Raw genomic sequence first — 26,677 nt, forward strand, 5'->3', positions numbered from 1 at the left:
TAGACGCACAAGCCCCAGCCAGCATAAGGAGAACTGGAGGGCACAGGGGCCACACAGGCATGCTAACCACCTAGCAGATGTAATCATTCAACCAGTTGTGCTACTGATCCTGAAAGCAAACCCCAGCCACTAAAGCAACAATAAAACGTTGTGTTGATCCAGCGCCTTCCCCTTGAAAGGGCAGCAGCACAGTCCTGAAGGCTCACAGCCCTGCCCTGGGGGAGGCAAAGGGATAGTCCCATTTAACAAATGCAAAATCATGAGCCTGTGCTCAGTGGGCTGGAGAACCACTCCTGGGAAGCAGGATGATGCCTGGCCTTTCAGGGGTTCTCATTCTACATCCTCCCCATCAGACAATCAGAGCCTGAGTCAGGGAAAATAAATTCAGAACCATCATCAGTTCAGAATCTATGGCTCAGGGAAGCCCAATGAGAGCCATCCCCAGAAGAGGTAGCTAGTGGGCCAGAAAGGCTTGCTTGGTTGCAGGGAGCGTGGACCAGACATCATGGGGCAGAAGTTCCCCCGCTGAAATGCTGCTGGGTAGATGTAATTTAAACTGCCATCTGTGGCTTCTCTCCCAGACAGGATCCTAGCATTTGACTGAGGAACCATCCATGGACAGTGAGGTCAAGCTTGAATGAAATGTCCAAGAATGTCCCAGGCCAGGCAGCATCAGGGCAGGCTGATCTGGGGGTCCTTCAGGAAGAAGGCCAACGTCTGGGCCAGGGCGTCCAGCTCGCAGGAACTGGCATATTGCAGGAGGTTGCTCTTCCGCACGAAGTAATGCTTGAGGAAGCGCTGACTCACACACTTGTGCAGCTTCCTCACCAGGCGCAGGAACCCCCTGCTGAAGACCTGCCAGTCCTTGGGATAGGGGTACTTCTCACAAGTCCAGAAGAGCACCATCTGCGGAAGCAAGAGGTGGTGTCTGACATCGTCCTGGGCCACTGAGGAGGGTGTCCTCAGGAGTGTTCCTGAGCTCACGTGGCCTTGGGAGGAGGAGACAGGAGCCCCAGGGTTCTAACCGTGGATTCAGGATCCCCAGCCTCCTCTGCCTGGTTTCCCTGCCTCTTTGGTACTTTCTCCTCTGACTTCCTTACCTGGTATCACTTGGCCATCTGAAAGTCATCTCAGTCCATATGGGGATGAGATGGTTAGATGGTACCACCAACTCAGTGGACATGAATTTGAGCAAACTCTGAGAGATAGTGGAAGACAGAGGAGCCTGGCATGCTACAGTCCATAGGGTCACAAAGAGCTGGATATGACTTAGCAACTGAACAAAAACAATAACAGGTCCAAACTGAACTCCTGGCCCTCCCGAATGTACCTGGTGTGCTTCCAGGGCTGTTCATTCAGGCTATTATGCAAGATCCCTTACCACCTCCTATCAAGTCCTGCCAATCCTCCTGCCTGTGTATTTCTCAATCCACCCACTTACCTTCATCACTGATAATATCATCCCCTGACACAGCCTGCACCTCTTCTAGGCACCATCCTATCTATTGCCATCCATATCATAGCCATCGTGATCTTTTTGAAATATCAATCTATGTTTCTTCTTGTCTAAAATACTTCAAAGTCTTCCCATTACTTGTTAATTAAAAAATACAACTGTTAGCATGGTTTGGTTGACAAAGCTTGGCCCCTCCTCTCTTTTCCGGTCTCACCCTGTGCTCTCCCTCTCTCTCTCTCCTTCTATCCACGCTGGCCTCATTTCATGCTCTCGTCTATCACAGGGCCTTGCCCAACCCACTTCTTCCCTATGGAGCATTCTTCCTTCCCGACTTGTCCAGGAAACCCATCCTTCAGCTTAGACTTCCCTATGACACTCTCTTCATCACATTTATTCATCACATTCTCATCATTTCAGCAGCAACGATGACAGTAGTGGTCGTTTTCCTGTGTATTTATGTGTATCACTAGATGGCAAGGGCTTCCCAGGTGGCTCAGGGGTAAAGAATCCACCTGCCAATACAGGAGATGCAGGAGACCGTGGGCTCGACCCCAGGGTTGGGAAGAGCTCCTGGAGAAGGAAATGGCAACCCGCTCCAGTGTTCTGGCCTGGAAAATCCCATGGACAGAGGAGCCTGGTGGGCTACAGGCCATGGGGTCACAAAGTGTAGGACATGACTAGTGACTAAACAACAGCTAGACAGCAAACTCCATGTGAGTGGAGAACAAGACCTATTTGTATTCACACTCATGTTACTAGCGTTCAGCAGAGGGACTGGCCCATGAGAGGTAGTTAGTAAACATTTTTTGACTGAGTGAAATAATGAATTAATGTTTGGGTTTAGATACTGAGTACTTTTAAAATATAGTCTTTACTAAAAAGTAAAAGAGCCGTTTTAGGTTCACAGCAAGATCCTGAGTGTGTTTTGATTTAGAGGACATTGTTTTGAGTAAATGAGTTGGAGATAATTTCATGCTAGTCAAGATAACCCAGATACAAAAACATGTTTTAATTCCTCTTGTAGTTAAGCTTTTATCTCCCTAAGCAAACAGAAGCACTTAAGCCTATTATAAGCAAGCCTCTGTGCCTTTGAGCAGGTTTAAGCATAAATAAGCCAATGAAAGATAAGTTCTTTCTTCACATGAAATTGCTATGGGGGAGGGACTTCTCTGGTGGTCCATTGGTTAAGGCTCTATGCTTCCAATGCAGGGGGCAAGTGTTTGATCCCTGGTCAGGGAATTAACATTCTACATGATGTAAGGCAAGACCAAAAAAAAGTTAAAAACCCAATTAAAAAAATATTGTTAGTGGGGGAAGCCTCTTTGGGAAGGATGTAACAACCTTCTAGGAGGTGACCACGACTGGTACATCCTTCCTGATGCTGTTTTGCAACCCAGTCTCTTCGAATTTCCCCGGACTAAAGCCTTGGCAAGAATCCTACACACTCAAGCCATCACCCAGGGTGGTGTTTAATAGCACATTGCCATCAGCCAACTCCATCCCAGTGTCTGCACGTGAGAGAATTCTGCCCTTGGAGCAAGAGTGAAAGACGAGAGGAAAAGGCAGTCAGTACTGTTTTGATTTCTCAACAAACAACCCCTCCCCCTTTTAAATGCCCACTCTTAAGAATGTTCAATTTTATTATGCCATGCAGGTGGGCTAAGGAAGACTAAAATGGAAGACATTTAAGGAGTTTCCCTGAAATCCTCTAGATGAGCTAGAAGTCACTGGAATACAAGTAAATCCTGGCTGGAATATAGCTTTGAGAGCAGTCAAGGGTAGGAAGACCCATGGTAGCCCTATTCAATCTTCCTAAAACACTCATGCTACTTAAAGCATTTCTATTCAGCCTGATTGTGGAGCAATGAAGTCAGTGGTTAGTTAAGAGTATGAGATGTGATATGAGATAGCCAAGGGTTTCCTTCTCAGCTGACTCTTCCTAGCGTGGTCTGTGGAAAGCTATGTAAGAAAGAAGCTAACCCCCCCAAATGAATTAGACTACCTTCAGAAAATATGCATCCTCGATCCAGGAGAATAGGTGTATGTTTTTAGGGGGACATGCTTGGGGACACTTTAAGAATGCTGAACCAGAAGAGGAAGGCCTCGCTATATGTGCAAATGAGATGTTAACAGATTCTCAGGCAGGACAGGGAGAACAGGTTATCAGAAAAGACAGAAAGCAAAGCAAAAACTAGTGATTCTGCAGGGGGAAAAGAGGGGTGAAATGTAAGGTCATTCATGACCATGATCAGCAAGTATTTACTGAGCAATTACTATGTACGAAGCATTGGGAGAGATACAAAGGGTTTGGTACTAGCTGCCCTTCAATAGCTTGTGTTAGGAGTGAAAGAGTAACACAGGACTAGAAAACAGGCATCCACTGGATGAGACGGGGCACAGACAGGAGCGTGCAGAAGGGCACAGCACACCCCAGAAACCTGCGCTTTCCCATGCAGAAGGTCAGGGAGAGGGGCTGATGCTCTGAGATGGGTAACAGCGGGGCTGGGGCTGTGCTGTCTGTAAGAGTCAGACACCTCCACTCTCAGTGTGATGCACATGGTATTACAGGAGTGTCCAGTTCACCAAGTGTGGTTGGAACTTTGAGAATGAGGAGTTGAGAGTGTGATCAAAAGCCCTCTCCCCGGGGTGAGGCCCTGATTCCTGAGTCCAGGTCAGGTTCTCCTGCCCTGCATCCTCTTAGAGCAATGCTCCTCTCCTTCCCAGTATTCCCCACGTGGCACAATTCCACGTGCACCTGTAGACTGTTGACCAACATCTGTCTCCCTTGCTAGACCACAAGCTACACAAGAGCAAGACCACGTCGTGTTTGCTCAGCTTGCACCTCCATGTTTAGAGCACACAGCAGGTGCAGGGGCCAGGTGACTGGCCCACAGACATCTCAAGAAACATTTGCTGGGTGAATGAATGAGTGAGTGAATGAGTGAATGCATTCATAGCAGTCTAATGCTAAATCCTTGCCGGGGACCTTCCTGGTGGTCCAGTGGTAAAGAATCTGCCTGCCAATACAGGGGACATGGGTTTGATCCCTGATCTGGGAAGATTCCATATGCTTCACAGTAACTAAGCCCAAGCACCACAACTACTGAGCCCGTGCCCTAGAGCCTCTGCTCCTCAACAAGAGAAGCCACTGCAGTGAGAAGAATCGCTCCGGCTCACCAGAACGAGAGAAAGGCCATGTGCAGCAACAAAAACCCACGGCCGTCAAAAATAAATAAATAATTAAATAAAATTAAAGTTAAAAAAAAATCCTTGCCAGGTGATGTGTAACCTGGAAGTTCAGGTTTGCTGCCATGTTCGTGGGGGTAACCCCAGCATTTCCTGGTTTCCTCCTCTGCACAAAGTGTGGGTGTGTGTGTGCATGCACATGAGGAAAATGTGAATCCACCTGAGGTCTGAGCAGCTCACAAGATCTCACCAGCCTGTAGACTTCTCCGGGGTAGAGAACGCATGCTATAATTCATTTCTGAATCTCAGCAGGGTTGCTGGCACACAGTGGGCACTTGGGTTGGTTTGTTGAGTGAAATAGGGGGAGAGAGAGAGAGGGAGGGAGACAGAGAAGGCAATACTGAAAGGGAGTAAGAGAAGAGGGGAACCGGAAGAAGGAAGGGAGGAGGCGGAAAGAGGAGAAGACGGGAACCCTGGGCAGGGCTGCTGTGGGCACGCAGCGGGGTTGTTTCTACACACACACACACACACACACACACACACACTGCAGAGAGACCCACCCCGCCCCAGCCCCTCTGCGCTGGGGCCGCCCCTCACCTGCAGGTGGTAGGACGTGATCACAGGCCGTGTCCCCGGACACCAGACGTCCTCCTTCATCTGCCTCAGGGCCTGAAAGCACTTCCGGCGGCAGCCCCCGTCCTCATCCAGCTGCTCCAGCAGCACCTGCTCCGCCCGCAAGAAGCTCAGCTGCCAGTGATAGCTTGAACAGGCCAGCAAGCTGAACCCGAATGACTGGGAGGGAGAGAAACACCGCGGGAAGTGAGAAGGGTGGGGCTGGTCCGGGAGAAAGCCATCTCCGAAGCAGCCCACTAGGATGGGGGCCCTGCCAGTGGGCAGGCAGCTCGGCCCACGTGGGGACACTGAGGGAGCCTCTGGGCCAGCCCCTTGCACGTGGGCAGTTCACGGGGAAGGCTGTGCCCACTTTGTCTCGGGCAGTGGTTCTCCGACTTGAGCCTGCCCCAGGATCACCTGGAGGCCTCCTGAGAACACAGAATTCTGGGCCCTGCCTCGCAGGTCTCTTCAGCAGGCCCAGAGCCGGGCCCAGGAATCTGCATTTGTAGCAGGTTCCCAGGTGCCCCTGCAGGTTCTGGGGATCTAGTGAAATCTCAGTTATCCTTCCGAAGCTGGATGGCGGCCAATGATGCCCTGGGTGGTTAAGCTGAGAGCGCCTCTAGTGAGCCGGGACCCTGCAGGATGATACCTTGATGCACTGCACTGTCTCTGGAGAAGGCCAGCGCTTCAGACACGAAGGCCACTGGGCTTTCTTGGACCAGGCGGTGGGGATGTCCACTGAGGGGGTCAGCTGTAGTTCCACCTGGCCTGCAGAGGTTTCCACAACAACTCGAACTACAAGGTGGTCCATTAGCATGCGGACCCTGTCTGGTGGTAAATGACAGACAGACAATGAGAAGACAAATAATGGTTCGATACCAGCGTTTGAAGAAGGAATTTGTGAGGTGTGGCTTGGGCCAGCCCCTGGTAACTGGTGGAGCAACTTTCAGAATTTCATTAGCACCCCCAAGGTGGCATGTTTAGGTCAAAGTGTTCAAAAACACTTAGGTGAAAGTGTTCGTCATTTAGTCGTGTCTGACTCTGCACAACCCCATGGACTGTAGCCCACTAGGCTCCTCTGGGATTCTCCAGGCAAGAATATTGCAGTGGATTGCTGTTCCCTTCTCCGGGCAATCTTCCTGACCCCGGGGTCGAACCCACATCTCCTACATTGCAGGCAGATTCTTTCCCATCTGAGCCACCAGGGAAGCCCACGTTTATGTCAACATGAGACAGTTAGCTAAGTAAATACTGATAGAAGCATTGCTAGAAAATCTCACTGTTGGTGGGGTTTTCTTTTCTCCTTCATCCTCTCCCCACAAGGTTTTACTGTACCTTTTCTAAAAAAGCAGTTGACTCTTTCCAGAAGGCTCAACCGAGACATAGTATACAAGGAAAAGAAATAGTTTTTGCTACTATAAGATGAAACCCAAGCATTTTTCTATAACCCAGGTGTCCAACCACATTTAGGATAGCCTCAGACCCCTGACTTATTCATTTGCCTTTGGTGGAGTTCAGCTTAACCTGTCTCTTAACCAAGTTCCAGTCTCAGGGATGGTATTTGTTCCCACCACCCATTAACTAGCCCACTTTTGGAGGGATTTATCACCGTAAGCCTTGTAATCATAAAGTACTTCCAAGTGTGTCATGGCCACTGGCTGAAAGGGTCAAATGGACAGAAAGAAGCTCTCATTGTCTTTTCCAACCAAGCAAAGAGAGGGAGAGAAAAGGAATGGGTCTGGGGACATTTTCCAGTTGATAGACTAGAATTCATTTCTAATCTGTTTCCCCTTTCTTTCAAAAGATACACAGTAGTTTTTTTGTTTGTCTGTTTGCTTGCCTTCATTATTGACTCTTTGGAAAAGGTTCTGATGCTGGGACATCAGATTAGGGGCAGGAGGAGAAGGGGACGACAGAGGATGAGATGGCTGGATGGCATCACCGACTCGATGGACGTGAGTCTGAGTGAACTCCGGGAGTTGGTGATGGACAGGGAGGCCTGGCGTGCTGTGATTCATGGGGTCGCAAGGAGTCGGACACGACTGAGCGACTGAACTGAACTGAACTTGCCTTCATTATAGATAAGGATGAGCCATCCTGAATCGAAATCTATTATTTTGTTTTTCCTTGCTCAAAGAAGGAAATGAAAACTCATTCATTAATTGTGTTAGGTTGTTCAAAAGGAAAACACTCCTCTCCTTGACTGGGGTGTGATAAACAGCTTATTGTCTGTATCTCATCAGAGCTGCCCAGACAGGAACATGACAACGTCTGGCACTTCAGCATTATTTACTGAAAGCACCTCATCAACCTGGCCCAGTTTGAATCTCTTATTTGCACTTTCACTATTAACAGTGTTGAGTGCAGAATGAGGAGGTAAGCAAACGTATTAGCTCCAGCCTGCCTAGTCCACACCTGGCTTCTGCAGCTCTGCTTATTTGGTGTGTGAAATTCGGCCTATTACTTGATCTCTCTAAATCTCAGTTTCTTGTTTGTAGAACAGTTAGAAAAATGATCCTAACTCTAACAGGATTGCCAATAGTATTAAATTAAATAATCCATGAAAGCATCCTCTACATTGTAAAAACCATTCAACATGAACTATCTCCATTACAGAATCTTTCAGAACTATTCTGTCTAGACAAGCAAAAGTACATGCAAATCCTTTGCTTTCTACACAAATGGAGTTTCATATTGTTCAGCAGTTTGGCTTTTCACTTAACTATGTTGCACAGATGGAAATCAGTCCTGAATATTCATTGGAAGGACTGTTGCTGAAGCTGAAACTCCAATACTTTGGCCACCTGATGCGAAGAGCTGACTCATTTGAAAAGACTCATGCTAGGAAAGATTGAAGGTGGGAGGAGAAGGGGATGACAGAGGATGGGATGGTTGGATGGCATCACCAACTCAATGGATATGAGTTTGGGTAAACTCCGGGAGTTGGTGATGGACAGGGAGGCCTGGTGTGCTGCAGTCCATGGGGTCGCAAAGAGTCGAACATGACTGAGCGACTGAACTGATGTTGCACGGGAATTTTTCATAATTCTGTGTGTATACACACACACCACATTCTTTTTTTAATCCTAATTTCTCTCCATTAGTGAGAAATACATGCAAAATGCCAAAGTCAACTAAGTATTTTAAAAGGGAAATTAAAGGAGGGATTTCCATTAAAGTCATATATTGGATTGGAGATTTCCAAACCCATGGCCTCTAAGACATATAAAAGTTTAGAAACATTATTTGCAAGTAAGGAAAGAGACTGCTAGAAAGCAGGAGACTCATATGAAACTAGCAATGAAGCAAGAACATCTATTTAGGAAAGTACTAAGTGGGAGAATTGCTAAAATACCCTGATGGCATTAACCCTTGATACTTATAGCTTCTGTGTATAGAAACAGCACAGAGAGGCAGAGAGGGGGTCTAATGGGCCAAGGCTAGGTGGTAAGCCTCACAAGCCTGGGGTCAGGAAAAGCTGTATCTTGAGGAAAATTAGGAACTAACAGAAATAGATTTTTCTTGTGGGCTCTGGGTAGTTGATTCAATATAAAACGCAACAGCAACAAAAAGCAAGATTTTCCCTCCTCCCTAGAATTTCAAAGGCATTAGTCACCCTCCTGTGTTTAGGGCCTGAATGTTTCCATCCCCAAATCATCCAGGTAAGGTGGAACTTCTGGGAGTACCAGGAAAAATCAAACATAAGTCTTCCTGGAGAAACATACCCCAGGACACTCATAGAGCATGAATAATGTTGCCTAGACAGATGTTGAGTCCCCAGTCTCATATTGACAAACTTTATTATTTTTAAAAGCTGCTTAAAAGTCCACTAGGCAGATGTAGCATAATTTATGTAGTCAGTGTTCCTTTGTTAGCCATCAGATGATTTCTGACTACTTACTGTTACCAAGCCTATTTCACTGGATATCTTTGTGCCTATTACTTTGTGTATCTGTAGGAATGTATTTTAGAACTGGAATTGTTGAATTGCCAAGTAAGCACATTACAAATATAAAAACTCTTTTAAAAAGGGGGGGACAGCAATTTACACTTCCTAGAATAATACATGGGAGAAGGCAATGGCACCCTACTCCAGTACTCTTGCCTGGAAAATCCCATGGACTATAGCTTAGAATTTGGGGGTTGTGAGAAAACTGTAATTCAAAAAAATCCATGCACACCAAATTTCATTGCAGCATTATTTACAATCGCCAAGACATGGAAGCAACCTAAATGTCCATCAACAGATGAATGGATAATGAAGATGTATATATATGTCTATGTGTCTATATATACAATGAAATATTGCTGCTGCTGCTGCTGCTAAGTCGCTTCAGTCGTGTTCGACTCTGTGCGACCCCATAGACGGCAGCCCACCAGGCTTCGTCATCCCTGGGATTCTCCAAGCAAGAACACTGGAGTGGGTTGCCATTTCCTTCTCCAATGCAGGAAAGTGAAAAGTGAAAGTGATGTTGCTCAGTCGTGTCCGACTCCTCAAGACCCGATGGACTGCAGCCCACCAGGCTCCTCCGTCCATGGGATTTTCCAGGCAAGAGTACTGGAGTGGGGTGCCATTGCCTTCTTCAAATGAAATATTAGTCATCCATAAAAAAGAGATTATTATACTAAAGTCAGAAAGGAAAAGATATGATATCACTTGTATGTGAAATCTAAAAAAAAAAGCATACAAATCAACTTATTTACAAAACAAAAATAAAACTATAGACATAGAAAAGAAACTTACGGTTACCAAAGATGAAAGGGGCAGACAGAGGGATAAATTAGGAGTTTGGGATTAGCATATACACACTACTATATAAAAAATAGATAACCGGGGGGGCACTCTCTGTCCCCCTTCTGATGTCTATGTCAGAAGCTTTCTATGTCCCTTTTCATACTTTAATAAAACTCCGCTACACACACTAAAAAATAAGATAGCCAACAAAGACCTACTGCATAGTACAGGGAACTATACTCAATATTTTGTAGTGCCCTATAAGGGAAAAGAATCGGAAAGAGAAAAGACACATATATATCTATAACTGAATCATATTGCTGTATACCTGAAACTAACACAACATTGTAAATCAACTATACTTCAATAAAAAAAAGGAAAAAGAAAAGCTCCTGTGGTTGTCAAACATAATCGGCTCCTTATAGCTTCTGGCTTTTGTGTTCTGCTGTTAAGTCAGCGTTTCCCCAGGGTGCTGCCCCAGAACACTGGAGGAGTACGGCAGTCAGTTGGAGGGTGTTGTGGTGAAAATGTGCTAATAACAAAGATCTGAGCTTTATGAGGAATTTGCTTGTTCATGAGAATACTCAGGTTTTGAAGCTAACGTCTTGGAAAGGGTGCATAACCCAAAGACTGCCTTATCTGTGCCAGGGCAGTAATCCACTTGAGGCCACGAACATGTGTTGTGAGTTTGAATTCCATTCTGTGTGTCACACCAGGGGGAAAAGAAAAAAAGAGCTAATTCATGTAATGAGGATTAGGCAGATGTAAAAAGCACATGATTTTATCCTCAATGTAGGGGCGTGAGCTTCAGGAAACACCCAAGCAGAGGACACTTTTGTTTTTAGAGCAAAACAGAAATGCCAGACACTTTCCTTGTACGCTCCCCGACTGGCTCACCTGACAGGTGACAGGTCTCAATCGCGTTTTCGACCAGTTTCCGGAACACCTGGAGGACCTTGGCGGGCACAATGTCTCCCTCGATGTTCACGTCTGCCTCGTGCCACTGCCCGGGGCTCTTCAGAAACTGCTCCACCCCCAGCCACTGCTGCAGGCCCTCTGGGTCCTGCAGGGGGCAGGGCAGACGGGTGCCCTTCAGGCTGTAGTAGCGCCAGCGCTGCTGCCGGGCCTCCCTGTACCCGGCCAGGCCTCTCATCGGGACTGTGATGAGGAACTGGGTGGGAGCCAAGACCTGGGGTCAGCAAAGGGGAGAGTGGGGGTGTCAGCCCGTAGACTCGGGAGGCGACGGAAGCCCTGGGGGAGCCGCCCTGCTGACCCAGGCCACTCAGTGAACCACTCAACCCTCAGCAGTGTGACAAGGAGGACAGAACCGTGCCCACCTGCCCGCCTGTCGGCAGAGGATTCCATCTCTGTTGTGCCACTAGCCCATTGTAATGCTTCGGGCAAAGAAATTAACTCAGTGAGGCCTGGGTTTCATGGATCTGCAAGAAAAAGAGTGAAGTGGACCCAGAACTCTAGAGGCACCTGCCGTTTGGGGTGGGGTTGGGGTAGGGGAGAAGAAGCAGGGAAGGGAGCTAGCAGTCACTGCATTCTGCACATACCAAGCACTCCAATGCTCGTGCGTTTGCCTCTGTCGTGTTCACAGTCCCACACGAGTTGGGCTTTGCTAACACTGACCAAATGAGGAGCCTGAGGCTCGGAGGGGTTCAAAGTCTCCCCACGGACACACAGCCAGTCAGTGGCAGAGCTGGATCCTGACCTTGGATGTTCTGATTGTTCATTCAGTGGTTAATTTTCTCTCCTGAGCTGGTTCTTGGTCAAGAATGAATGACCTGGGGAGACTTCCCTGGTGGTCCAGTGGCTAAGACTCTGTGCTCACAATGCAGGGGGCCCAGATTCAATCCCTGAACGGGGAACTAGATCCCTCATGTTGTAACTAAGAGCTTGCATGCTGCAACTAAAGAACCCACGTGCCACAACCAAGACCTGATGCAGTCAAATAAAGAAATAATAATAAAAAAAAGAATGAATGACCTGGGATGGATGAAAGATCTGATAATAAATTAAGGGTGGGAAGGGGTGGAGAGGACTGATGATCCACAGTTTTAATGACTAATCCTTACAGAGTCACAGAAATGAAAACCTTTTTGTTGAGACAATGGGAGTTACTGAGATGATTCTAAGTTAAATGGGAAAAAAGGTGAACACTAAGAATCGACTTAACTCTATTTTTACAAGAACCAGGTGAGCAGCTGTCACGCCAATAGTCCAAGAGGCATTTACCACGATGGTAAATGGTGCGGTACCACCAAAGGGAAATGATACTTAACCACATCACACAGCAGCCCGCTCCACCCTGTATGTTTTCCCATCACTCAGTTATACACTGGAGCTACCGCCTTTCCATGGAAAGTTCTGACAATGGAACTGGATAACTTTTGCCCAGGGACCTGTCGGTGAGAATTCAGGGGTGAACACTGAAATCAGCAGCAACCGAATCTTCCTCATTCTCAGGGAACAGTAGTTTGATTCTTGAGATGACGGGTCTGAAATGGAGCAGGAACCTATGGTCCTTGCCCCACCCCCATGTCCTCTGCCTGCCTTTTGTCTGTGGAAAACTTTAGTCAAAGAATAAGTTTAATCAGAGAAGTGAGAACACGTGGAAACAAAGGAAAACAGTCAAAGGAGATGAAATAATAATAATGTAGTCATGAAGCATGGTCAAGGACCTTTAGTTCCTCCTCAGGGGCTGTCGTTAATATTCTGAGCCATATCCTTGAGATGTCTTACAGATACTGAAACCCCCGCCAGCTGGAGAAGTTAACTACACAATGACCAGACTGTAGCCATGACATAAGCTGCCTCAGTTCCGAGAATGGGTCTCAAAGAAACGGAAACAAACTGACCCTGCAACTGAAGATTAACTGTACCTAAAACAGCCAAGGTGATGCTGGTCAGACCACCGAGGACCAATCTGAAGATGACTGTCTGAGATGACTGGGCTGCTTTTGCAAGTAGCCCCCTCCCTGTCTATAAAAGCTCTTGCCCCTGATTGTCAGGTGGGGAGTCGGCCTTTGGACAGACGCCCTCCCTCCCCCACCAGTCACCGAACCTGAAATAAACTTTTCTTTCCACCAATGTGGCCTGTTTATTGGCTTTTGACTGGTGAGCAGCCAGACCCCACGATTCAGTAACAGGTCCACATGACTTCTGGTATCCATTGAAATGTGGTAGGATTAAAACAAGGGGGGGACCTAAACTATGACATTCAAAATCTATACATTTTTTTGAACCCACTTGCATGGGAATCCAAAAACCCAAGTATCATGTTATTAGTCACATAAATGGTGCTTAATACATCCTTATTGAATTTGATCCAAGAGAAAATAAAAGCGTATTTATATGCCCCACTGTAACTATTTTTTTCAAAACTTAATGTATTATATAGGACATGATGTATATAAATGCAAGATGTATTTTAAGTTATGACTTCTAAGTGAGACAACAGCAGGAAATTTCCCCAGATATAGTTCTAGAAAAAGTGATGTTATGTTTCTATTCGTAGTCACTGGTCTATATTTGTCCTGTTTAGGTTGGCAGGGTGGTAGAGGTGGGCAGATGATGTTCTGACGTCCCAAGATCCAATATAACTTTATAATTATCATCCTGGGGTAAATTTCCTAAAAGCTGATACTGTCCCCAAATCCACAAGTCCCAGAATCTTGTGGGTGGTCCTTGTACCCACCAAACTTGAAATGTACTGGACTGACTTCCCAGGTGGCGCTAGTGGTAAAGAACCCACCTGCCAACGCAGGAGACATAAGAGACTTGGGTTCGATCTATGGGCCAGGAAGATCCCCTGGAGGCGGGCATGGCAACCCACTTCAGTATTCTTGCCTGGAGAATCCCACGGACAGACGGGCCTGGTTGGCTACAGTTCATGGGGTCGCAAAGAGTTGGATACAACTGAAGCAACTTAGCAGAGCAATGGTTTTTCATTCAGGTAGTAATTCTTTTGCTTACTTATTCATTCAGCAGAAGCTGAATGTCTACCATGGGCCACCCACCATGCTGGGTACTATGAAGGGAACAAGCAAGAGACATGATCCTTATAAACAAGGAGCTCACGGTCTTATGTGAGAGCTGGGGCATGTGTACGTATAAGTTTACTACTTATATTAAGGCTTCCCTCGTGGCTCAGCTGGTAAAGAATCCGCCTGCAATGTGGGACCTGGGTTTGATCCCTGGGTTGGGAAGATCCCTGGAGAAAGGAATGGCTACCCATCCAGTATTTTGGCCTGGAGAATTCCATGGACTGTATAGTCCATGGGGTTGCAAAGATTCGGACATGACTGAACGACTTTCACTTACATTAAAGTATAATATAACTCTTTAATTCTTATGTGTTATAAGAAAAACAAAATGTAGGAGTATGGCGGGCTTCCCTGGTGGCTCAGTGGTAAGAATCCATCTGTCAATACAGGAGACACGGGTTTGATTCCTGATCCAGGAAGATCCAAATGCTGTGGAACAACTAGGCTCATTGGCCACAACTATTGAGCCAGTACTCTAGAGCCCACATGCCGCAACTACTGAAGCCCTCACTCCCTGGAGCCTGCGCTGCACAACAAGAGAAGCCATTGCAATAAGCCCTTGCACTGCAACTAGACAGTAGCCCCTGCTCGCCGCAAGTAGAGAAGAGCCTGAGCAGCAACAAAGACCCAGCATAGCCAGAAATACATAAAATTTTTAAAAGCGGTGCGGGGGGAGGGGGAAGCACAGGGATTCAGAAAGATTCAGAGCCTCGTTTCTCTCATCTCTAAAAGGGAGCCAACCATAATGTCCCTTCTACTAGGCTGCATGCAGGTTTGGGTGTGATCTCTGTGAGCCTAGCTCTGGGCACACTGCAATGCCGCATGAGTGCTGGTTGTCACACAAGGGGCCTGGGGCTCACAGTTCTGTGGGACTCCTCAGCAGGGACTGGGTTGCCAGGAGGCACCTGCAATCTCTAAGGGTCACCTCTTCTACTTTCTTTCTTCTCCGACCTGTAGCCCATCGACTATCACTTTCAACTATTTTTCTCATCAATGCCCTGAGTCCTCTCTCTACGCAGTGCCTGGTCTATTGCGTGGGTGCTTAATAAATGAATGTGTGCTTCACTGAACTTTAATCGGTACACTAGGACTTGCTTTGGGATCAGAAGCCCTGGGTGGAATTCTAGCTTTAATGTCTAAAAGCCTTGATCAAGTCCTTTGACTTCTCCAAGCTTCCATTTTCATCATCTGTTACATAGGAATGTGTCACCTCAACTGCAGGAACATCTATGCAATGAGTGTGCAGATGGTAAATACTAGGAAGCCTTATTGGTACTCTTAGTGGTGTGAGTGCCTGACACATACTGAGACTACCCACCCATTTCCTGGCTCACTGGGTGGGCACTTAGAGCCAAGTGACCTGCTTACCTTAATGTTCTCATTGTACGTGTCACAGTAAGGGATGGCTTGAAATCGAAAGTCTTGGTAGCTTATTTCTGTGGTCAGGTGATGGACAACTTTCTGCACCTCTTCCACCATCTGGGAAATCCACTGGCGCCTCAAGTCCACCTGCATGTGAAGGGATCAGCAAAGGTGGTTATACCTGCATCAGGCCCTGGGGAAGGGAGGAGACAGGGCTTGGTGGTGGGGACCAAAGCAATCAGCTCAGAAAATCCTGCCTTCCCAAGAACTCCAGGAGAGATGAACTCACATCTGATGATGCTCACTGGTGCCTCAGTGTTCTCTTCTGAAATAGGAGAATTTCTCAATATTGATCTAGAACCTGCCACATGGTAGATGCCTGTCTAGGTCCTTGGCATGACAGTAGACAAAACAACAGCAAACAAGATAGAAATGCTTGCCCTCTAGTTGAAAATACAGGATACATGTATATATGTCTCTCTATATATATATGTATATAGACACACCCAAACACACACATGTATAATGTAAGATCAGGTATGATAAGTCCCAAGAAGAGCAATAAAATAGGGGAAAGGACTAGAGAATAAAGGGTCTACTATTTTAGGACCCCTTGGAGAAGGAAATGGCAACTCACTCCAGTATTCTTGCCTGGGAAATTCCATGGACAGAGGAGCCTGATGGGCTATAGTCCTATAAGGTCACAAAAGACTCAGACAGAACTCAGCGACTGAACTACAGCAACTTTTTTTTTTTTTTTTTTTAACTTTTTGGCCATGCTGTCTGGCATGTTGGATCTTATTCCCTGATCAGAGATCAAATCCGTGCCCCCTGCAATGGAAGTATACGATCTTAACTACTGAACCACAAGGGAAGTCCTGGGGCTGCTATTTTAGACTGGGTGGGCAGAGAAGGCTTCTGGAAGGAGGTGACATTGGAGTGAGCCCTGATGATAGCTTGGGAAAGCAGATTCCAAGACCCGTAAAGCAGGAGTCAGCTTAGCAAGGCTCAAGGGCCAGCAAGGAAGCTGTTGTCATGACAAGAAAAGAAGGAGGGTGAAGAAGATGAACTTGGAAGGTGGTGAGGGACAGGCTATCCCACAGGGTTTCATGAACTGTGGTGAGACTTGAAAATGGGATAATAATACCTGCTCTCCAGGTTGGTGAATATGAAACAGTCTAACGCATGTGAACGTGGCGCAGCTTGCTTCCTGTATGTCATCAATAAATGACGGTTCCCTTCTCCCCTGTGTTCACTCCCTCCTTTGGCTTCTAGACTCATAAGAAAAGGTATGCAATGATGTTGCTTCTGACTCTGCACAGAAAGCCTCCAAGAACTGGAAGGGGCTCTTTGTTACTTTACGTGGGAGGCACCTACAGGCTGACATATGATAAGCATCTCCCTCACAGATGCTGGGGAGCACGGTTCTGGTCTGACCTTAACTGTGATATCAGGTCTATGCGCACATGTGCTCAGTCATGTCTGACTCTTTGCTGTCCCATGGACTGTAGCCCGCCAGGCTCCTCCAGCCATGGAATTTCCTAGGCAAGAATACTGGAGTGGGTTGCCATTTCCTTCTCCAGGAGATCTTCCCAACTCAGGATCGAACTGGCATCTCTTGCATCTCCTGCATTGGCAGCGTGTTTCTTTACCACTGTGCCACCTAAGAAGCCCTGATCAGGCCTGTACTAGCTTCCAATTTCATCTTCTTGCCACAACCAAGAAGTTGTGTCCGACTCTTTTGCAACCCCATGGACTATAGTCTGCCAGGCTCTGCACATTCCACAACTCTCTATATGTTCATCTCACGACATTCATCCATAGGAGAAGGAACCAAGGGTAGCTTTCTTGAGCATCTGTAAACTACCAAGATTCTGCATCTTCCAGAGTGTGTAAGTGAAAGAGAGAAGGTAGAGAGGGGAAGGTCATTTGCCATGCCAAGACTAAAGGCAAATGTTTGTAGAAGCATAATCAAGGGTCCTCTCCAGTGTAGGACTTCTCTCACGTGTTGGGATTCAATTCTATTAGACCAGTTTTTGCTGACCATCCACTTTATGCCAAGTTCTGTGCATAAAGTGCTGTCAAGAGGTTGACAGCAGACCAATAAACTGGAAATTAAAATTATAGCCATCTAGTGCTAAATACAGGCTTCCCAGATGGTATAGTGGTAAAAAATCCACCTGCCAATGCAGGAGATCCAAGAGACACTGGTTCAATCCCTGGGTCAGGAAGATCCCAGGAGTGGGAAATGGCAACCCACTCCAGGATTCTTGCCTGGAAATTCCATGGATAGAGGAGCCTGGCAGACTATAGTCCACGGGGTTTCAAAAGAGCTGGACACGACAGAGTGACTGAGCGCACATGCGTGCACAGCACTAACTACAGGTTTGCACGGGATGGTGTGGCTGCAAAGAAAATGGAAGCTGCCTCTAGTTTGGAGGCCTTCCTGGAAGCCTGGTGTGTCAGAGTTGTAACTTAAAAGGCTGGCAGCAGTTAGCTGGAAAGAGAAGGGCATGAAGATTGTTCTAGAAAGAGAAAACCTAACCTGAAGAGCAGAAGCAGAGAGACCCAATTGTTTCTACTTTGTTGGAGCAGACGTTACCTTGGAGGAGGATGGTGAGGTGGGAGAACAAACAGTGAGAGGTCTTGAAAGAAAAGGAAGAAGAATGTCAAAAACAAGGTCAACAGTTAGTGGCTGAATGAGATAAGGTCCCCAGATGTCCACAGTTTGGTAACTAGAACCAGAGTGACGTGTTTGGGGAAAACAGTGTGCGTTAAGTCAGGCAGCAGTGGGTTTAAAGAGAACGGGAGATGAGCGAGTAAACTCAGAAGCAAGCGACTTCTCTGGGAAGCTTGGCTGGAGAAGGAAAACACAAGAACAAGGACAGCAACACGTTTATTTCAAAAGGACACACGGATTCAATGCTGAGAGGAAAAAAGCCAGTGGAAAAGGAGGAAGGCAGAGAGCAAAACCCCCCAGGCAAGTGCTTCCCAGCCAGGAGGAGTCGTGGAAATCCAGAAACCTGCTGAGGAGCTGGCCTTGGTGTTTCAGAAGGGACGGAAGATGGGTGCAGATGCGGATAAAGGTGCAGAGTTCCTGCCTGATGCCTGTCTTCTTTCTAGAGCAAGAGACAAGGCAGTGTACTGACAGTGAGGTGAGACGAGGAGGGCAGGGGACTTCTAGGTAACAGACCTTGGCAGAAGCTTCTTTAACAGATGAGGGGCTGTTTGGGTCTCCAGAGGTTTGTGTAAAGGTTCCGGGCTTCCCAAGTGGTGCCAGTGCTAAAGAATCTGCCTCCCAATGCAGAGGATGCAAACGATGTGGGTTTGTTCCCTGGGTTGGGAAGATCTTCTGGAAAAGGAAATGGCAACCCACTCTAGTATTCTTGAAAATTCCATGGACAGAGGAGCCCGGTGAGCTACAGTCCATGGGGTCACAAAGAGTTGGACATGCCTGAGCACTCATGCATGCATGGTAGACAGGCAAAGTTTCCAGACAGTATCAACACTCCACTGTGTGTCCATGAGGCTGTGGATTAACAGTGGGCTGGGTTGTAAGAGGTTGTCCAGTATCCCTCAGCTCTCCATGGGTGACAGTAGAGAGGTTAAGATTAGAGTTTACTGGGCTTCCCTGGTGGCTCAGTGGTAAAGAATTTGCCTGCCAGTGCAGGAGACTCTAGTTCAATCAATCCCTGATCCAGGAAGATCCTACATGCCACAGAGCAACTAAGTCCGTGATCCACAACTATTGAGCCTACAGTTTAGAGCCTGGAAACCACAGCTACTCACCCCACGTGCCTCAGATACTGAAGTCCATGCACCTAGAGCCTGTGCTCCACAACAAGAGAAGCCATTGCAGTGAGAAGCCCACACAGCACAGTGAAGAGTAACCCCCTGCAACTAGAGAAAAGCCTGTACAGCAGCGAAGACCCAGCACAGTCAAAATAAATAAATACAAAGAAAGATTAGAGTTTGCTGGCACCATCTGGAGAAGAGAGAGGAAGGGGGTCAGTGGTGGGCCATGTTTTCAAGCCTGGGCAGAGAAAGGATGAAGTCAGTTTGGGAGATTAAGAGATATTGGACAAGTTCACCGGCCAGATGTCTGATCAGGAATAGCAGGAAAAAGTAATCCAAGGGCTAACTAGATAGAAAACTGCAGTCAGAATGGTTGGGAAATAGTCATTTCAAATAGTTAAGGTCTCAGAATGTGTTAAGGACTAAGGCTAACTTCCCAGATCTTCCAACTCCGTTGATGTGAGTCCATAGAACTTGAATGTTAGTGACATAATGGTGACTCAATAGGAAGGCTTCCGCAGGTGGCTCAGAGGGGAAAGAATCTGCCTGCAGTGCAGGAGACACAGGAGACGTGGGTTCAATCTGTGGGTCAGGAAGATCCCCTGGAGGAGGAAATAGCTGTCTACTCCAGTATATATCTGCATACATAATTTGTTTCTCATGTTAATAAACTAATGGAAGATTTATGACCATATTGACACTATTATATAATTTGTAATTGATAAAAACTTGAGAGAAAGTGTATGTGGTGGGGGGGGGTGCCTCTTGGAAACAGTTCTCCATAGGGAATCTCTTCTACAAATTATGCCACCATTTGGTGGTAGAATTTTCTCACTGGTGAGGACAAGTTCAGACACTCCTTAGAAGACACCTATAATTTCTCACTCATTATTCCTCTAAACCAGCAGTCCACGGCCTTTTTGACATGAGGTACCAGTTTCGTGGAAGACAATTTTTCCACAGACTTGGGGTGGAGAGGGGATGGTTTCAGGATAATTCAAGCATGCTGCATTTATTGCGCACTTTATTTCTATTCTTATTACATCAGCTCCACCTCAGCTCATCAGGCACTCGGTCCCACAGGTGGCAGACCCCTGGTCTAAACCACAACCCAGAAACCCCAGCTGTTTCCCTTCGCTTGTCCTGACCATGGCTTAGTGAGGTATTACAAGAAGATTCTAATTCAGGGTGCAGAAAAGCAGGGAATGGGGCCGGAAGCAGCTTTACAGGGAGCAATCTTGGTGAAAGAAAGAGGCTCCACCACAAGTAGAGACCAGTCGTTAGCCCAACCTCAGAATCCCTTTGATGGCTCTCAGACTTCAGGAAGCAAGCTAAGACACCAATTGCAACCTCAAAGCAGCCTTGTCATTACATTTATTTCATGGCAAAGCTTTGAAGCAAACTGAAGATGGATCAAAGCTCATTCAGTCCAAGCTTTTTTTTTCCCCTTTGTGTACCACACAGCTTGCAGGATTTCCCTGCCCAGGGATTGACCCCCAGTAGAGAAAGCGCCAAGTCCAAACTACTGAACTACCAGGGAATTCCCCCATTCAGTCCAAATTTGACCTCGGATACCTGTTTAAGTTTCATCCACTTTCTCTGCTGATTAGGTTAATGCACGAAGGTGTGTTTCTCTTTCTAAAGAGAAACATTTTATTTCTAAAGAGAGCATTGGTGGATGCGACAGAGCAAAAACAAAAATGAATTATAATAATTTAACCAGGCCCAAGATGCTAGGTGTCTGTGGTTGAACTAGATTATCTAGTTCAACCCCTGCATAGTACTGACTGGAAAAGTTATGCCACACTCATTAGCAAGCAGATTCAATCACTGTAAGCAGCGTTTACACAGAAGCAGTCATCAGAGACTGTTGGCACTTCCAAGGTTTGGCCATCCATTTGCTGTAGACCTCCTGCCCTCCAGGGTGTGTCTACACGCCCGCATGAGTGTCCACCTCCCCAGGCGCAACGTCAGGCGTGTTGTGGGCCCACATCATTTGCTACTATTAATAGCTCAAGTCTGTGAACAGTTTACTGTTTCAAATATAAATTATTGCCAATTCAAGTTTATTCCTTAAAACAACATCAATCTGACTCACTTGTATTCCCGCACACTTTCCTGAAAGAGGCAGGGGGTGTAAGAAATAGCGTGACAGAAATGCCACACAGGGCTGGCCACACCCACGAGCAAGTGGCCCGTGCAAATGTCATCCACAAGGAGTGCCGTTGGGGGAAAAAGGCTGAGAACGCCTTTCTAAACAACAGGAAGTCAGACTTTAAATTCTGGAATTGCCTTAACTCCAATAATCAGTTTTAAAAAGTGGTGGTGTGGGACTCCTCTGGTGGTCCAGTGATTAAGAATCTGCCTTCCGATGCAGTGGATGTGGGTTCAATCCCTGGTCAGGAAACTAAGATCCCATAAGTTTCAGGGCGATGAAACTCATGTGCCACAACTGGAGAAGCCTATGTGCCACAACGAACTCTCAGAATAACCCCCCGCCTCAAAAAAAAAAAGTGGTGGTCATGGGACAGACACTGTTTCTATCTTTCAGCGGTTAACAATTTAAAGGACTGGAAACTTAAATTCAGTGATCCATACAGATAAGACATCACATTCCCTATCTTTTTAGACTAATTCTTCCATGACCCAAATGCTTGGACCCCACAGGATATCTGCAATGCATATATATAGCAGAAGCTATAGTCACAGCAGACCCGCAGAGGCGAGGCTGGTAAGGCATTGCAGTGTAAAAGATACTTTATAAGGCTTAGCTCCTTTGAGGCTTCCCTGGTGGCTCAGATGTAAAGAATCCGCCTGCAATGCAAGAGACCCAGGTTCGATCCCTGGGTCAGGAAGATCCCCTGGAGGAGGAATTGGCAACCTACTCCAGTATTCTGGCCTGGGAAGTCCCACAGACAAAGGAGTCTCATGGGCCCGAGTCCATGGAGTCACAGAGTTGGACACAACTGAGTGACTAACACGCATACAGATCCTTAGAGCCTCTGGATAATCCTTTAAGGTGGATGCTCTGGTAATCCTCATTTCACAGAGGAGAAAACAAGTTCAGAAAGTGTAAGTAATTTACCAAGGTCTGGGAGTTGGCAAGTCACAGGAATCCACACCCAGGCAGTGTCCTTGTTTACAACCACTGCACCACTCTGCCTCCCCAAGGACAAGGCGACTGGGAATGAAACCCATGCTAACTGCTTGAATGGGGTTCCCTGCGCTGGAAGTCCTCTCCGCTTGTTAAAACTCGGCTCATTTAGCATGTGCTGCTAAGGCTTTGTCTTCACTCTGTGGAAGACCTCTCCCATCAGAGCTCACAGTGCTCTCTTCCCCTCCAGCACCCTGTTCAAATCTCTGTGTAGCACTTGTGATGTTAAACATTTGCCTGTCTGCATGGAGAACTTCCTCCTTTTAGCTTTGGGCTTATGTGCAAAATCTGCAGGTGAGACAGGGCCACCCTTAAAGACACCCAAACACAAAACGTCTCTCGCACTGAGCAGGCCACATCCAGATCTGTGTTTTGGGCACTGTGTTTTGTGCTGTGTGTGTTTATGGTGATATAGAGGGTTTAGCAGAGGAAACGTAGTTTGGTGCATAACAGAGTAGGTTGAAACCTCAGCACCTTCATTAACTCTGTGACTTTGGACACGTTGAATTCACATGAGCCTCTGCTCCTTTCTGTGCATGGATCATACGGTTGTTGCTTACATGACACACAGTGGGGCCTCAACCTGCCAGCACCTTTAACACTCATCTCACCTTATCTTCAATGAGGCCTGAAGATACTTCTAACCACATACATGCAATGATCCTATGTGAATGTCAAGAGGGAATAAAGATACCCAAAGCACTGTTCTTCTTTCTGGAAACTTCTACAGAATACAATGATATAGTTAAGTCACCACCAAGATAACAATAGGAAAGGTGTCAGGAACTAAGATACAATTGATGGCCAAATAAATATTATCAGTGATGATTATGATGGGAAGTCATAGAAAGGCACAAATGTTTTGTGTTGGGGCGTCAGGTTAATCTTTCATGAGAAGGTGGACTCAGAGCTGAGTTTGAAGGATGAGTATGAGCCAGAAAAATGAAGAAGAGGGGGATGTCTCCCTGAGTGGTGGAGGGAGAGTTTTAGCCCAAGACCTTTTCGGGCCACAGTTCTTCTAGGACAGGACTGTCAGACCCAGCCACCTGTAGGGGCAGAATAGTGGATACACACGGGAGGGGGAGGGCTGGGGAGGGGGACTGTCAGGCTCAGCAGTGCCACAGCCTCCAGCAGGACAGACGCTCAACTCCAGGCCATGGCTGCCAGGCGAAAAACCAGGACCTGGTTTCAACACCTGCATGGCACTGACTGGAAAAGTGATGCCACAGATAGTTTGATTTATTATTGTTATTATTATTCCAGAGAGGAAGGAAGTCTGACTTTCTATGCAAAATCTCACTATTTGGAAATGCTCATAACAAAATTGAAAAATCTGAAAAATTCTCTGTGGGCCAAAGAAAACACATGCACAGGCTGGAGTCAACACAGAGAGCTTTTGTTTAGAATTTCTGTGATTGAAGATGCAGGGAAGCAGGTAGAAAGATAAAGTATTATTTGAATGCTAGGCTAAAATATTTGAACTTTTTTCTTTCAGAACACACAGGACCATGGGGAAATGCCAGGTTACACACATTCTCCAAAGGGAGAAATCACTTTGTTTGCTATAATTTTTATTATCATAAGTTTTTCCCCTATTTATCTCTCTTAATGGATTTGGCTAAGAAATCAACTTGATTTATCACTATAATAATGAATTCTACTTTGTTAGCTTATAAAGGCATGAAAACACTAGACTAATCTCTAACTCTTAATGTTTTAGATTCAAGGGTGGTGCTGTCTTAGCAGCTTCATCTGTAAACAGAAAGGCTTAAATTAGATAATATTTATGGTTCCTTCAAGTTCTAATATCCTAAGAGCCTATGCCTCTACAAAGAAGAACTTAATTGGTTCTTAATCCATGTGTACTAAAAATATAGTCAATTAGTTCAGTCACTCAGTTGTGTCTGACTTTGCAACCCCATGGACTGTAGCATACCAGGTTTCCCTCTCCATCACCTTTATATTTTAATTTAGCAGTTTTACAGTTTTCAAAAAGCTGTCTTATTCAGTCTTTTACAAAGACTCCCACTAAGATCCTGTGATCACTCCCATTTTACAGAGAAAAAACTGAGGCTTAGACAGGTTAAGTGCTTTGCTCATGACCACCCAGACATCAGGCTTCCCAGGTGGCGCTAGTGGTAAAGAACCTGCCTGCCAATACAGGAGACTAAGAGGCAAGGGTTCCATCCCTGGATTGGGAAGATCCCCTGGAGGAGGGCACGGCAACCCACTCCAGTATTCTTGCCTGGAGAATCCCATGGACAGAGGAGCCTGGAGGGTCCATGGGGTCGCAGAGACCCCACTGAAGTGATTTAGCATACCTGTACGCACCCAGGCATCAGTGGGGAGCCAGAGTTCCAGCCAAGTTGTAACTCTGTTCCACATTATATACCCAAGGTACCTCTTGCACTGGAATCTCAAAGACAGGACTGAAATATGGTAAATCCCTGAACACTCTTATGGGTGATGGTCTTGGGGCATTTTCTATATCTTTGGAACCAGCCTGAAATCCTTTCTGCATCAAGGTTGGTGGGGTAGGAGGAGTGGGAGAGAGCATGTGGAAGAGACTGGTATTTGTCCTTACCTTATTCAGCAGGCAATCTTCTAAGTCTCCTTCCATCTGGGATTTCATGGCTTCCTGGTCAATCCTGAGCAGAACAGCAGCGTCTCGGTTTGTCTGTCATTGGAGACAGTGCTTGTTGTGTGGCTTTCCCAGAGATGTTAATCTCTGGGGGCTGAGTTTCTCTGGAAATGTGTGTGTGGACCAGAGACTTACCTTCTCAATTCTTCATTCAAGTTCTTATTTCCAAATTGTGAGCATCCGTCTTTTATCTTTGGGAAATAAAAATCAGAAAAGAATTGAAGAAGGAGAGTTGATGAAATTGAACTTGAGTCCAACCTAATTTTACTCTATTCAGCTCTACTGACATATGCTTTGACCGAAGGGCAATTTTCCAAGTTGTATTTTCCACTCAAATACTCAAAGGTTCCATTCAAGATAGAAATGCCTGTAGGTGGCTTCTTCCCACCTGTTTATGCTCTTATCCTGACACTAGTTGCCTCTGTGAGCTCGGTATCTTATATCTCCTTGTTCTAATCCTGTTGACAGTAAATAGTTTCCTTGCTCTCCCATCCAGAAAATCCTGCAAATGAATCTACCTTCCTTACAATAAACAAATAGGAAACTGCCAAACAACCAGCGGCACCATCATTATGTCTACAAACAAGTGATCAGGACACAACAATTTGCACGTGGAAATACACACACACAGGTATGGACACACACAGACACAAGCACAGAGATACACACACGCACAAGCATACCCAGGAATGGCAGGACAAGAATCCTTCTGCTCACCTGCTGGCCTTCCCCCGAGAAAGCTAGCAGTAAAAATAAAGTCAGTGTAAACAGGCCCCTCAGGAGTTGAGGAAACACTCACATCTGGTTTTGCCAGCAAAACCGTGTTGGAAAACAGCTCAGGCAGCAAATTCCCAATCTGGCTGGCTGAGGCTAGTTTTATTACAGAAAAAAAAAAAAAAATCAAAATGGCTTGATCTCTGAACTTGGTAAACACCAGAGTCAGCTATTGGATGATCTAAAGAAATTACAGTGCTTCTGGGAGCTCAGCTCTATTCGGAGCAATGTTCCAAAGGCGAGTGTCTGTCCAAACCCACCTCTGAGCGCTGTCTCTGAGTGCTCAGCAGCCATGCTGGACGCCTGGGCCACTCTATGTTCTGTAACCACAGCATTTGCATATATTTCCTGAACTTGGCATCATCTGAAAGCCACATCAGAGCTCAGGCTGCTCGCCAGGTGCTCCACCCACCTCACTAATCCCAGTGTTCTGTCCAGCTTCTACAGCTCACCTCTGGGAATCTGTGTGTGCGTGCGTGCATGCTAAGTCAATTCAGCCGGGTCCAACTCTTTGAGACCCCATGGACTGTAGCCCACCAGATTGCTCTGTCCATGGGATTCTCCAGGCATGAATACTGGAGTGGGTTGCCATGCCCTCCTCCAGGGGATCTTCCCAACCCAGGGATGGAACGGTTGTCTCTTAGTCTCCTGTATTGGCAGGCAGGTTCTTTACCACTAGGGCCACCTGGGAAGCCCTGAGCGGGAACCTGTACACCGATTATTAATATTAATACATCTGGTAAAGCCAGCACTCCTCAATTCTCACTCGATTTTTCATTTTCTTCTATTTGTAATTTTAAATCTCCTGCTTTTGATAGCAAATGTGCCCAAATATTTCTGAATCTTCTTCCTTTGCCTTCTCTTACTGCTGGCTAGTTGTTCCAAACTATCGGTTTTTCATAAGAGGAAC

At 46.4% G+C, this 26,677-nt stretch overlaps 1 protein-coding gene across 1 annotated transcript; it reads right to left on the minus strand.

The window, feature by feature from the left end:
• Positions 1-213: 213 nt before the first annotated feature.
• On the minus strand, positions 214-26,061 carry MAB21L3 (mab-21 like 3). The gene is given in 9 exon segments (XM_055587091.1): positions 214-906; positions 5,240-5,434; positions 5,904-6,078; positions 10,883-11,178; positions 15,410-15,550; positions 24,937-25,083; positions 25,086-25,184; positions 25,711-25,733; positions 26,028-26,061. Coding segments are annotated over 9 exon segments (1,344 nt in total). The 3' UTR covers positions 214-672.
• Between the last annotated feature and the right edge of the window lie 616 nt (positions 26,062-26,677).

This window comes from Bubalus kerabau, chromosome 6 (genome assembly GCF_029407905.1).
Source record: "Bubalus kerabau isolate K-KA32 ecotype Philippines breed swamp buffalo chromosome 6, PCC_UOA_SB_1v2, whole genome shotgun sequence".
Taxonomy (NCBI): Eukaryota; Metazoa; Chordata; class Mammalia; order Artiodactyla; family Bovidae; genus Bubalus; species Bubalus kerabau.